The 14,384-nt window shown below is 31.2% G+C and overlaps 2 protein-coding genes across 2 annotated transcripts; both read left to right on the top strand.

Annotated features, from left to right (window-relative positions):
• The first annotated feature begins 449 nt into the window (after nt 1–449).
• On the top strand, nt 450–3,557 carry LOC125196930 (UDP-glucuronic acid decarboxylase 6-like). The gene is made up of 13 exons (XM_048095596.2): nt 450–589; nt 1,225–1,341; nt 1,467–1,553; nt 1,639–1,726; nt 1,859–1,950; nt 2,094–2,158; nt 2,233–2,321; nt 2,415–2,492; nt 2,597–2,690; nt 2,792–2,858; nt 2,933–2,996; nt 3,083–3,123; nt 3,192–3,557. Exons 2-13 carry the CDS (start codon nt 1,249–1,251, stop codon nt 3,375–3,377), a joined length of 1,044 nt encoding a protein of 347 aa, XP_047951553.2. The 5' UTR covers nt 450–589; nt 1,225–1,248; the 3' UTR covers nt 3,378–3,557.
• Nucleotides 3,558–10,656: 7,099 nt separating this feature from the next.
• On the top strand, nt 10,657–12,409 carry LOC125193029 (protein ELF4-LIKE 2-like). Its single transcript, XM_048090733.2, has 2 exons — nt 10,657–10,812; nt 11,834–12,409. The coding sequence occupies exon 2, from the start codon at nt 11,880–11,882 to the stop codon at nt 12,210–12,212; it is 333 nt and encodes a 110-aa protein (XP_047946690.1). The 5' UTR covers nt 10,657–10,812; nt 11,834–11,879; the 3' UTR covers nt 12,213–12,409.
• The last annotated feature ends 1,975 nt before the right edge of the window (nt 12,410–14,384 follow it).

The following is a 14,384-nucleotide window of genomic DNA, read 5'->3' as shown; positions in this document are numbered from 1 at the left end:
AGATTATTTGCCACATACTTTGTTGATTTTTCTTTCGGAATATGGCAAAAATTAATAAACCAAGTACAACCGAAGTGGAAAAAATATAAATAAATACTATAGTTCTTATGGTTAGAAAATAATTTTTTGGTCCAAAAAAATTTTAAAAAATGCAAAAACGACAAATAATAAAAAATTGTTCTCTCTATTTAATTAGTAAAAAGATAGAATTTGTAAATAGTAATAATTTTTTTGTTTTAATATACAATTACGTAAATTTATTATTCTGAAAAAGATTACCAAATCAAATAGATATACAACACATATCTGCGTGGATCTTAGTTGTAAATCAAGAATTTCTATCCATCTAAATTTTCAACTAAGGAAGATGAAACGTGTCAATAAATTGGACTGAAAGCGAATTGTCAAAATATATTGTATAAATAGCTCTAGTTATTAGAGAAGTAAGTCTCCTTCCCCTCTCACATTTATTGAAATCTTTCTGATTACGCCTTCACATGTTACTCTGCATCTGCCTATATAAATCTTTCAATTGTTGACTCATAGCATTGCTCACTGCTTTTGGTGAAATCTTGAAATCTGTAGCAAGGTTAGTGTGTGTTTCTTTGTTTTGAAGGTTTCTGGTTCTGGAATTTGGGGCGACTTTGTAAAGGTCTAGTCTTTCTAGTTGCTGTGTTTGACTCTTTTGTGAGGGAATTTTGCTAATTTGAGGTGGTGGGAGCTTGATTGTTTACATGATTTTGTTTTATTTGGATAATTTGGTTGTTTTGTGGGAAGATCTGTGCCAATTTGGTAATGTTTTGGTGGAATTTTGGATGATGATGTGAGTTGTTCAGCTGGAAAAAATTGGATCTTGATTGGTGATGATCAATGTACTACTTGCATTTGTTGGGAGTGTTGCTATCTATTTTTGGAGTGATTTACATGGAAGTAATGTTGATTTTACTCTAATTTGGTAGCAATTGGGCTTTTGTGATTGATATGATGTTGGATCTTATTTGAAATTTGAAAGCTGTTTTGCTGGTGAATGTCTCAATCAGTTGTGATGCCTTTATTTTTGTGTTTATGATCTTTTGAAATGTTAGACTTGTTTCCTATTTGCAATTTTTATTCATAAAACAATGTTGTTGAATGCTTGAATTTAGGTGTTTGTTATATAGTATGTATTGTATTGATGCTTCATCTGTTATGTTTTTGGTTCGATCTCACTGTTATTCGATTCAGAAATCGGAAAAAGGGATTTTGGAAATGGCTAAGGAAGTATCACATGGTGGTGAGAACAATACGAGCATAAAGTCTCCTCCCGAGCCTTCGCCCTTGAGAAAAGCCAAGTTTTTTCAGGTGCTAAAAATGGTCGTGTCAGTTTCTGCATATCCGTATTGAACAGATTTTTCGTGAAATTATGTTTTTTCTCAATTATGGAAGTCTGCATTTTTGAATTAGCTTTTATTGGATGGTCTTTGCAGGCAAACATGAGAATCTTGGTTACCGGTGGAGCTGGATTCATTGGGTCCCACTTGGTCGACAAACTGATGGAGAACGAGAAGAATGAGGTGAGCCCATACGGACATTATCCTTGCTCATGTTCGTATATTTTGACAAACTAATTTTGGATGAGTTTTAATGGCTTCTATTTAGGTGATTGTTGTGGATAACTACTTTACTGGATCCAAGGACAACTTGAAGCAATGGATTGGGCATCCAAGATTCGAGCTTATTCGCCATGGTAGGCATTTTAACTATTGGTTAAAAGTATGAGTTTTTCTTTTTCAAGATGCTCTATCTTGAAATTGTTTTGGAATTATCTTCTCGTTTGTGAGCTGCATTTTATTTGTTGCTTGACTTCAATTATTTCCAGATGTGACGGAGCCATTATTAGTTGAAGTCGATCAAATCTACCATCTTGCTTGCCCCGCTTCCCCAATTTTCTACAAATACAATCCTGTGAAGGTCGGTGCTTGTTTCTTTACTCATGTGCTGTAATTTATCCGTATATTGTGTAATTTCGGGATAAAAATGGTTTTCGTTGATTTCGCAAAAGCAACACACCATGTTTAAATATGTCCTAATCCCCTTGTGATGATGCTCAACAGACAATAAAAACAAATGTGATCGGGACACTAAACATGTTAGGGCTTGCAAAGCGAGTGGGGGCAAGGTAAACCTGCTCGTCTTACTTTTTTAGTTCCGTTTTCCCTTTTCTGGAACTGTTAATTCACTGCATACAATTAGGATCTTGCTGACCTCAACATCAGAGGTTTATGGCGATCCGCTCGTGCATCCTCAGGATGAGAGCTACTGGGGCAATGTCAACCCGATCGGTAAAAATGACCTCTTTATTGAATTGGATTGTTGGAAGTAACCGCCGGAGATAGATCATAATAATGTTATTGTGATCAAATGTGGTGCTGCAGGAGTTAGGAGCTGCTACGATGAGGGGAAACGAGTGGCTGAAACGTTGATGTTCGACTACCATAGGCAGCATGGCATTGGTAAGCATCGGTCTTTCAGTGTTTGTTTACCTCGACTTTCGCAGATAATGTATCGTGTGTGAGGAGTCTCACCTCGGTAACTTAAAACGTGAACCGTGCAACAGAAATCAGAATTGCGAGAATTTTCAACACCTATGGACCCCGGATGAATATTGATGATGGCCGTGTTGTCAGTAATTTTATTGCTCAAGCAATACGGTAACAAATCCTCTTCTCATTACCAACGATTCTAATTTTCCACCGATTCACACACAAACACACGCGTTTTTATTTAAACAGTTTTGCTCTTGCCACTGCAGAGACGAACCATTGACAGTACAGTTGCCTGGAACGCAAACGAGAAGCTTCTGTTATGTTTCCGACATGGTATGCAGTTAATCTCATTCCGACTCTAGTAATGTGAATGGATTTCGATAATAACACATTTTCTTTTACCAAAGGTCGATGGTCTTATTCGACTGATGGAGGGGGAGAATACCGGACCAATCAACATCGGTAATCCAGGTATATATACACACGTTTGATCATGTAATCCGTTGCCCTCGGTCGAGACAGGTTACTCATTAAGCTCTATTGCTCTAATCCATCAGGTGAATTCACAATGACTGAGCTTGCTGAGACAGTGAAAGAGGTAAGTTGAGACGTTGAAAACATAAATTGGCTAAATCCGGAAAAAATACTCAACGATCCAACTTGCAGATGATAAATCCGAAGGTGGAGGTGATAACGGTGGAGAACACTCCGGATGATCCGCGCCAAAGGAAGCCGGACATAACAAAGGCGAAGGAGTTGCTCGGGTGGGAGCCGAAGGTCAAGCTAAGGGACGGGATTCCCCTCATGGAGGACGATTTTCGCAAGAGGCTCGAGATCCCGAGGAAGAAGTGATATTGCTGCTTGTTGGTCTATATAAGGTTTCTATATAAGTATATGTCTTCTTCTAAGTTTGAGTCTTTGCTTTTGGCATTCTTGAGATTTTCATGCTTGTGGATATCTTTCTAAGGACTATACTGTTAAAAAAGCCAGATCTTCTTATCATTTATTAAACACTTTTTTTTTGTTTTAAAAGTCTTAATTTGTCATTTTGATCATATAAAAATAAAATTTATATTTCACTAATTTTGTCACTAATGAATATTTTAACTAATTCCTTGTAACTATTTTTCTATTAATTACACATTTAAATCCATTCTTTCACGAGATTGAGACTCTTATGATGAGATTGAAGTACTATATTATTTTCATTGAGGCAAATTAATAAAAATCATGAAGTTTCATCAATTTGCAATGGATGAATGAATGATTTATTTACATTTGTTTACAAATTTTACAAATTAAAATATTTGATCTCTTTTATATACTAATATTATTGTTTTCTTATATACCAAGAAAATTCAGATTTTAATGAGATAATTACAAATAAATTCAAATTTCATTATTTTTATAGCTAATGGATAGGCCAAACTTTAACCATAGTTTAGTGATCTACTATATTTTGATATCATTTTTGTGTCTAAAATTGGGAATCATTGCAATTTATCTATTTGCCAGTGTATTATTAAAAATTCAAAATTTGGATGTCTGACTCAACATTTAATTAATAATGATAAAGTTGGAAGTACAATAAATTATACACTATTCCCACATTTTTCATTGCTAACATAATTACTTCATATAAAAAAATCTGGGATATATGGGGCCAAGCATTTTCTGTAACACAAGCCAGTGAGGTTCGGAGTCTGGTGTAGGCTTGGATCCGAGCCTGAAGATCTTCCGAACCTAAATGTACACGTGTTAATTTATTGTGAGATCGATACATTGTCGATTGCTGATAATTAAATCTATTTGAAAATGCATAGACATAAAATAAAAAGTAGTAGTACTGTATATTTTTTAAAATAAGTTTTTTTAGTATTGTGCACTTCAAATAAATTAAAATTAACTACGACCAATGGTATATTTGTTGAGCTAAATATTCTCTGTGGAAAAAATCTAAAAAATCTACTCTTTTAATACATTCTACATTTCATATTTGGTCTGTTTTTTTCTTGAATTACTCTTACTAAAACAATGAAGTTCAACTAGTAAATATTATAAAGTAAAAAATTCAATAATTTATATTTATACATCTTATCTTTAATATTTTTGCAACTTCGTCATATTTTGCAATATATTCTTTATTACAATAATAGTTGGATATTAATAATAATAATTATTATTAGTATTTCTTTTGGAAATGGAGGGCCGAGGGGGTATTAAACATTGATTTGAATATATTTATCTAAGAAAATAACAAAATAATGAATTTATTAGCCTTCTCAGTTCTCATTTTCCATATATTTTAGTTCAAGCTAATCTTTCTAGGGACTCCATAATAGGGAAGTGATCAATTGCTAACTCATCATTTAATTGCTAACTACAACTAATTTAAGGCCATAGGATTTTAGAAAACGTGTGGTCTACAATTTGCCACGTGTAATTTTCGTTTTTATTAATAAAATCAAAAAAGAAAAAAAAACGTCAAATTAGGATTTTTAAATGAAAATGTCAATATAGTGTTTCGGAAATATCAACACAATGCTTTGAGAATGTCAACACGATGCTTTAAGAATGTTAACCCATTGCTTATATTGACATTCTACATGTATTATATTGACATATTTTATATAGTCTGTTGACATTTCTGCTTTACGAAAAAATTGAAAAAATTTTGAATTTTTTTTCAAATTTTGACGTCGGAACATATGCATATATGATATCGTTGGAATCCTTATAAAATTATCTTTAATTTGATATATGTTATATGAATTTAAAGTTTTGGGATTTCTTTTAAAAGTTAGTTATAACTAAATATGTAGTTAATTGACATTAATACCCCTATTGATATTTTATGGAATTAATCATATGACTTTATTGACGTTTTTTGTTGATCGTATTAATATTTCTTGATTGATGATCTAGACCCTTAATTTGAATATCTAATGGCTATTATTTAGTTGTAGTTAGCAATTAGATATTGAGTTAGCACTATAATACTCCACCTCCATAATATACTTATCAATTATCATATGACATTTCCTTATTAATGTAGATCATATTTATTAGTTGGATGAGATATACATTAAATGTTTCTCCTAGAATAGCTCAAATTTAAGCTATGAATATCTATCATCTTATAAATTTTTCAGTACATGAAATGTGTTTGTTATATGTGGTACAAAATCTTCTTCCCAGAGTAGATAGACAAAGCTAGAAATACAAAACCAGTGCAAAGTATATATAAACAAAAAAATTAATAAAATAATCCTATCTAAAATCATTATATCATTACAAAAAGAAAGCAAAACGAGCAACACATATATCAGTCATTATCAGGGTCGGACATAGAAAAAATATTAATAAGGGTTGTGATTTCCAAACTTTATTTCAAAGTATATTTTTAGTTGATTTAGATCATTTACATGTACACAATAATTTATATTATTAAATTTGGTTAAATTTCAAAATTATATTAATAAGGGTTGTAATTTTCAAACTTTATTTCAAAGTATATTTTTGGTTGATTTTTAGATCATTTACATGGGTTTTTACACAATAATTTACATTATTAAATTTGGTTAAATTTCAAAATTTTATACTTCCTCCTCCTTGAAAAGTATTAATATTTCGTTTGACACGAGTTTTAATGTATAATTGATAAAGTAAGAGAGAGATAAAAAGTAGTGTAATAAATTGTGTTAATGATATAAGTGTAAATAAAATTACATGTATGGTTAATCTATTAGTAGTATTTATTTACTCCAAAATTAGAAAGTTTATATTTTTCAGGGATGGAATAACAAGAAAATAGTTCATACTTTTTCAGGGACAAAAGAGTAAAAAAAAGTTTTAGAAAAATAGGAGTAATTTTATTGAGGGATTTAGCCCCTTGTCACTTGCACATGGGTCCGTTTCTCTCTAATCATCATCCACTTAATAGTATCGATCTCAATGCAACTTTAAACATATAGAGAAGTTCAGATTTCCAACGTCGATGAATTTAACATAAGTTTCCCTTTTTTATGTTTACTTCAAACCCCATCAAATTCCCAAATAGTCCTAGTTTATGTACCTAAAATATAACCATACATTTGTATAAATCATAGTAATTGGAAATTTAAATACTTGACAAAAAAAAGATCATAGTTTTGAATGCATTTAAAAAATATTAAAAAAACAAGAAGGACAATTATTCTCCCCCCAGAAGCTGTCGATGGGCTGTCAAAATAAATAAATTTTGGACCATTTTGAAACTTCATTAAATAATGTAAACGAACTAAGTACTCCTAGCAATGAATTCATACCTGCAAGCTGTTGTGGTTTTAATTTTAACCCTAAATTTACTAACTATAGTGAATAGAGGTTGAAATGTATACATCAAATTCAAATGAAGAGTTATGAATCTGTACAAATGATACGTGTCGTCAAAATGGCCTACTCGAACACCAGCATATTTATTGTTTGTGCATGAAAATCTGCACAAAATATTTGGTTTTTTTTTGTATTTTGTGGTACAGATTATATGCCATTTATATATCTGCATAAATATATATAAAGACTTTTCTTCATGAAAGGAGAAGTATTAATAACATTGATAGCTGCAGCGGGTACACGATATGGTCGAAGATATGTGAGTATTAATTAAATAGTATTAATAAAAAAATTAGTATATTCGAATTAAGATTAAATTTTTATAATTTTTGGATTAAAATATGGCTGGAGCCGCATGACTAGGAATAATGTCATGTAGAAATCAAATTGGATTCATATATTATAATTGATCAAGAATAATTATGTCAATTAATACAACAATCAATTATGATAATGCGATCATTCTTGGAGATTTGCTTAATTAGCACAATTTGACTTACATTGATGTAGTACATTTTATTTTTATAATGTGTAAGATTCAATGTTATATAATGGTGTAAATTCAGTACTATAATGAAGTATATGGTGCAAATGACAGTTGTCAATCACCCTTAATTATTGTGGTTTAATATAATTATGGATAATTATACCATAATGTTTAATAGGAGTAGTACTTATATGGATAAGATGGTTAAATGTAGTCTTTCCTATTTTAGTCATGAGTGGATAAGATTTAATCTCAATTAAATCCAATACTCACTTAAAATAGTGGATATTAACCGATAGACACATAATGTATATAAAAAATCTAAATACTCACTTAACATAGTGGTTATTAACCAATAGACACAAAATATAGGAGTATCGAATTGTTTCTATCATTATTAGTTTGTTGTGCATTCCCTTTTCTATCCACCTCCAATTGCATATGTTGGACTTGGGTCAATAATTCAACGTCCTCTTTATGTTTATGGTTTTCTTAAATTTTTTTAGATAGTCATAAAGCTCAAATTTCAAATTCCGAGATAGTAAAAAATGATACTCCCTCAACAACTTATATAAACTACGTCAAATTATTCAATTTAGAGAAATTAATAAGCACTTTTTTTTTGTTTTAGCCCTTCACTTACCAAACTTGAACATGTAAACATCTCAAAAAAAATGATACTAGGTTTGTTGTCCCTCAAACCCCACCCGGGCATATTTTTTCTCGCTAGTGATATTGTTTTCGTCGTGCTAGGTGCTGTGGAGTTAGTTAATTTTTTCTATGTTTCATTTTGCCGGTTATTGTTGCTCTTTTTTCTTTAGATTAACTACGTCGATGGCGCGTTGTGTTGTTTAGTTAGGATTCTAATACTGCTTTTTCTGTGTGGATTTCTTCAGATATGACTTTTGACCGTTTGCCACAAAAATGTGTTCGTTATGAGTCGGCTCTCAAGTGTAAAAAAAAAGTAAATGAAAGGAGCACTAGTAATAACAGACCGGGAAATCTTAATAAAAAGGTAAACATTGGATGAATCCAAAATTGTGGAGGTTGAAAATATGGATATTTTGTATTGATGTGTATAGATAGTGATTTTCGTTATAGGTCATAATTTCGAAATCTTCCATACCTACCTAATATATATAATATCATTAAATGTTGTCACGCTCAGGACATTTATGTTTGTGTTTCTCATAAAATTGTACTGCACCACGAAGATGACTAGTCGTCACACACACATGTATTAATTGTTAATTGCGACTATACATGCCCTATGTATTATGCTTATTACTTACTATATGGATTAATTGTTTTTAATTACAATATGCTACTATGTTCTTTGCCATTTTTTTAATTTGACATTTTGTAACATATCAAAAAATTACAGTCATCATTTGGTTTTTGACTAAAAAACATAATAGTACTATTTGATAATAAATAATTTGATAATAAAATTTCAAAATCACCAAAAAACATTATAGTATTTGATAATAAATAATTTGACTTAAACAAGTTGTTAGATTTTTACGGGAATTAATTAGATACATCTCATTATTCAATCAGCCAAATACTAAGAGGTTTTATTTCAAAATCAATCATTGATACAAACTATTAAAATTGATTTCTTTTTTATTTCACATATACATCTAATATAGCACTCCATCAATTTGAATATAATACGTCACTAATTTGCAATAAAAGGAAATCCTATCTAACATGAAGTTTCCAATTTGTTTGGATTAAGATTTTTTTGTCAGTCTTTGATACTTATGAAACATGAAAACGAAATTGCCAGTTGTAACATATGGTCGATATTTTTCCATGTTTCTAAGATATTGCAAATGCAATTGCAATTATTAAAGAATTTACATTCTCCTCCCATGCCCAGCCAATATATTATTTTGTATACTAGCATTATATATACATGATCCGTCCACTTCTTCTGTCGGTGAATTATAAATCCACGATGATATTTTTTTTCCATATTTAAATACAGCGATGTGTTAATTTTAGGCATGTAAATTTGTTAAATCATCTTTGATTTAGTTATTGCTTGTTTTTAGTGTATTTCGAGGCATTTTCTTCCTTTAAGTTCATTTGGCTAAGATTCGTGATTGTTGTTTGAAACTTCTCCTTAGACATAGAGTTGATGTGAAACCACTCTTGTATATTAGGAGAGGGTTGGCAGAGAATGTTAAGATGTGTGATGTCGGTTGCTTTTATTTGTTGTTATCATATGAGAGAATACAAAAGACCATTCGAGAAACATAAAAATAAAAGTAAACGAACAACACACATCCTAACGTTATCTGTCAACTTCATCTATCTATGTAGTCTCACATCTTGGCTCGTGTGTTTGTAAATATCACCACATATTGTTTGTTGTTCTATTTTGCTTTCGATTAAATAATGTGGAATCAGCCAATTGCTCTAACATTTTCTATTTAAGAACAAATGATGTTATATTCCTAAAAAACATAATCAAGTATTTTTAATAAGGTCATATCATATTAGAGTTATATAGCAAGGTATACATATCATAATGTAGTAGTATCATTTTTAATTATAGACTTATTTTATATATTATGGATGCTTCTTAAACATTTGAAACCCAAATCATTCAATTTAAACCCCAGGCCTTAAAATAAATAACGTACAAACCCTAATTGAAGGAAATCAAGACATTCTTTTCTTCCTTGAAAAAAAGAAAAAAAAATCAAAAAAGAAAAGAAAAGGAAAAACTCTAATTTAATTTCACCAAGAAAAAGGAAAAAAAAAAAAGGACGCGCCCACCGTACCCCTCACGAGCCCAGCCCATTGTCGCGCTTCCTATCCCGTCATCATGCCCCTTCTCTACACCCTATTCCCTCATCCAGCCCAGCCCAATAATCCATTATTGTCGCGCTTCCGGCCCATTCGCTCCCGTCACCCCTCCTCAATCCAACCCTATTCGCGACGCCCTCGCGGCCGTCGCAAACGCGCTCGTGAGTTGCCCTAGCGATAAAGCTTAAATTTTTAAAAACAATTAAAACATTATAAAACTAAAATAGGCGTAGTAATAATGATACATACACAATTTCCACAAACGACTAAATGAGAATGCATCCTCATTGACTCCAAACCCAACCAATCAATACTATAGATTTTTAAAACCTATCAATTAAAATACTTAGATATTGAAATAAATAAACAAAAAAGACAGGTGGAGAAGCAAGATTTGAGGAAAGTGAATTCGAGGTGAAAGAAAAACAGTACTATTACTTTACATAGTATTGTATACTATTTAGACAGAGTGTGGCCTGCCTCCTCACTGTCATATCTTCATATTCTCTCTCTCTCTCTCTCTCTCTCTCTCTCTTTGGAGATTCGATTCATTCACACCGCCGATCTCTCCTTCTCCTCCGTTTATAATGCTCCCAATTTTCCAAGGTATGTATATATTTACATATATATTCATCTACTTTTTCATAAATTTTAAAAGAAAATTCTCTTCTTCTTCTTCTTCTTCTTCTTGAAACTTTGCTATATTTTCAAAAAAAAAAACCCCATTTTGCTTGTTTGATTTTTTGAACTAGAGTGACAAAATTGAGGTGAAAAAATAAAATTAAAAAAAGTTGAAGATTTGATAATTTCTCTTAAAAGGGTCTGCGACAACAATAAAGATTTAAATTTTTGTTTCCATTTAAAGGAAATTGAGATTTGGGTTTTCTGCAACTGAGAAAAAAATCTTTAGGTGTACGATGCAAAACACTTGAATTCCCCCATTCGTCCTTTGCTTTCTTGCTTAATATAACTGCCATTTGTTTACCATAAATAGTTTAATTCTCATTTTTCCAGACACAAGCACTGCCATAATTTATTTCAACAAATTCTGTTTTTTGGTCCATCATTAATATTACTATTCACCGTTTTTTGATTAATTTTGTTTTTTCTCTTTGTGTGTGGAGATTCTTCTTTTGAAATTTGTGAGTACATTGCAAAAAGGTTCCCTTTTCTGGAAATAGGATCTGCTTTTCCACATCTCATCATCCCTAAAAAAATACTACTAATAATTTATTTTAATTATACAGTAGCAATAATTTCAACCCACAATCACAATCATGTTGATATTATTCTTATTATTATTGTAGTAAAGTAATTACTAACATTTTTTTTTCAGTTTTCTTGTAAATCCCTCATTTTTTGTGGGGTGGGGTGGGTAGGTAGGGTGGGCATGATATGAAGTTCAGGCTTTGTCTCATATTCCCAAATTGTCTTTAAAGAATTCAAAAACTTATCATGTTTTGTCTGGTCATTTTTTTAATATAAACAAGTACATTTAGTAGATATGATAATGTGCATTCCTCAAAATCAAATAAAAACTTTATTGTCTCATATTCTTGTGTTTCATTTCTTTTTTATTGTTCAATTATCAATTAATTTTCCACATATATGTTTCCTCTCTATGCAGGCTTGATTTGAATATTAAAATAAAATTTAGAAAGTGAAGAAAAAAAATGGAGGGTGACACATTTTCTGGCCTAGATGGGAAGGTTGTGCAGAATTTTCAAAAAAGCTTTGTTCAAGTTCAAAACATACTGGATCAAAACCGGCTTCTGATCAACGAGATTAACCAGAACCACGAGTCGAAAATCCCGGACAATTTGAGCAGAAATGTTGGGCTAATTAGGGAGCTCAACAACAATATAAGGAGGGTGGTTGATCTCTACTCGGATCTCTCCACCTCCTTCTCCAAGTCAATGGATGCATCGTCTGAAGGCGACTCAAGTGGCGCCTTCAAGTCTGATGGGAAGGCCGGGGCCTTCAAGAGGCACCGGCCCGGGTCTTGAAAGGGAGTAGTAAAGAAAAAGAAACAAAAAAAAATGGTTAGTTTGAGTAAGTTTGTAACTCAATTTCTCACCACTAGTATATTATTTGTCATAGAAGAAAATAATAGTGGCACTAAATCTATTTATTTTGATATTGCTTTGTAGTAACTTTGTGTACCTTTGATCTAATTGAATCCAGAATGCCTCTATTTTCTGCATCTCTCATGAAAGCTAGGATTGAAAATGTTGTGTGCTTTTGCTTTTTTGTGTTTGTCAAAAAGGTTGTTTAACATCATGAATGCATCTTTTCGTAGCTAGTTTTTCTCTTGTTTTCTCTATTTTTTAAAATAAAGTTTTTGTTCCTCCTCCTACTACTGTTGGCTTTATGATGGAACTCTTTATTCTTTCCAAATTCTATTTTATTTATTTAATAGAATGGCAATTTGCCTGAAAAACTATTGAGTTTGATCAAATTCTAGTACTAATATATTGCAATTTTGAAAAATGGTCCACAAAATCTCGAAATTTAACATTATCTGCAATTTTTTAGAGGGTTATACTTTGGTGTAATCGTACATGTGATAACCAAAATTTATGTTTATCTGATTGGATCTTCATCAGTTTGACAACACATTTAATAATTACTCAATTACATCTTCAATTTGAGATGTATATATGTCACATAAACAATAATCAAATATTGACAATTTGAGTATTTCACCGTGAAATAGTTACGAACAATGTTTAACTTCATAAATTTACATAAAGTTATCAGGATTTGACCATACCTCATCAATTTATCAAAAAACTATAGGTCATTTGCTTTTTGGTGAAAAAAAATCTGTGGAGGAATTGTATGTGGAAAAGGTATCAAGAAAATAAACTCAATGCAAAGATGCTCTGATATAATTTGATGGATTGCAGCTTTGAGATTATCTTTTTAGTTCCCAATCACATTCCACCACAGGAATAGAATCTCAGATAAGAGATGATGATGGGCTTTTTGACCCTTTTTTCTCTTTAAAATTTATTTTTAGTTTTTAATTGATTTTTTTGGGGGGTGGGGGTTACAAATGACAAAATCTTAGATGCCATTGACAGTGAGAGAAAAATGTAAAAAAAAATGAAATATTGGATGGGGTGGGGTTTTGGATCAACAAATAGGAAGTTGAGTAGTTCAAAAACAAAACACTACAGTTTGAAGAGAGAGATTAGAGAGAGAGAGAAGAAAATAGTGAGGTCCAACAACTTGACAAGGGACCCAATGTATGTCCTTTTTTTATTGGATTTGAACTCAAAATTTATTCACTCCATGCTTATCTATTCTCCACTTAGGTTCTTTTTCACCAATTGCATTTCAATGTATTTTTATACTAGTACTATTATTTAGTAATAGGTATAGAGGGATTCAACATTGGCTCAAGAAAATAGAATTTTGTTGATTTTACTTCATTTTTTATGAACATTTTAGGTTAGTAGGGCTACAATTTTTTTCGACTAAAAATTATCGTTTTATCTCTATATTTTGTGTCATTCGGATCAATTCATTGGTTTATGTTTTAGTGTGAAGTTCGAAGTAAATTAGTAAATGGCCACATCGATTTATGTTGGGGATGGAGGAGGGGCTCGGGGATGGAGTCCCCGAGCAACAAGTTGGACTTTCGTACAATATATATTTAGGTTCAACCTGATTTCTGTTGTTATCAGAATATACAATTATGCTCTATCATTAAAAATTGTATCTAAAATTATATATTGAACTAATATCAAACTTGCTAAATGATTCTTGTATATATTTCATCTATATTTGTGATAACATGTGTCAATCTCTTAACAATTTCGAGTTGAATCACGTTCCTAATATTAGACTTGTAAGTTCTTTTTAAAGAGGAATTATAATGGTTCTCCATTTACTCACATAGTGATTCGAAACCTCAACTCATCGAACGAAGAAGAAACGTCTTACCAACTAAAATGTGTTTCATCATTAAAATTGTTAGTTGATACTCGGTAGATTAATAGACGCCAAATTACACATTAATCGGGAAATTGACCTTTATGTGTGAACATTGGTCATTCAGGTCTATTTTCACAGTTCCTCAATAATAATCTATACCTTGTAAAAAATCAAAATGCATACCGCCTTTAAATTAAAATTTAGATCGCATAAATATATTTGTCACTTTTTAAAAT

This window comes from Salvia hispanica, chromosome 4 (assembly GCF_029641045.1).
Source record: "Salvia hispanica isolate PSC_SH4W2 chromosome 4, Shi_PSC_v1, whole genome shotgun sequence".
Taxonomy (NCBI): domain Eukaryota; kingdom Viridiplantae; phylum Streptophyta; class Magnoliopsida; order Lamiales; family Lamiaceae; genus Salvia; species Salvia hispanica.
The sequence above is the reverse complement of the archived record's forward strand: the minus strand, read 5'-3'. Positions and strand labels throughout refer to the sequence as shown.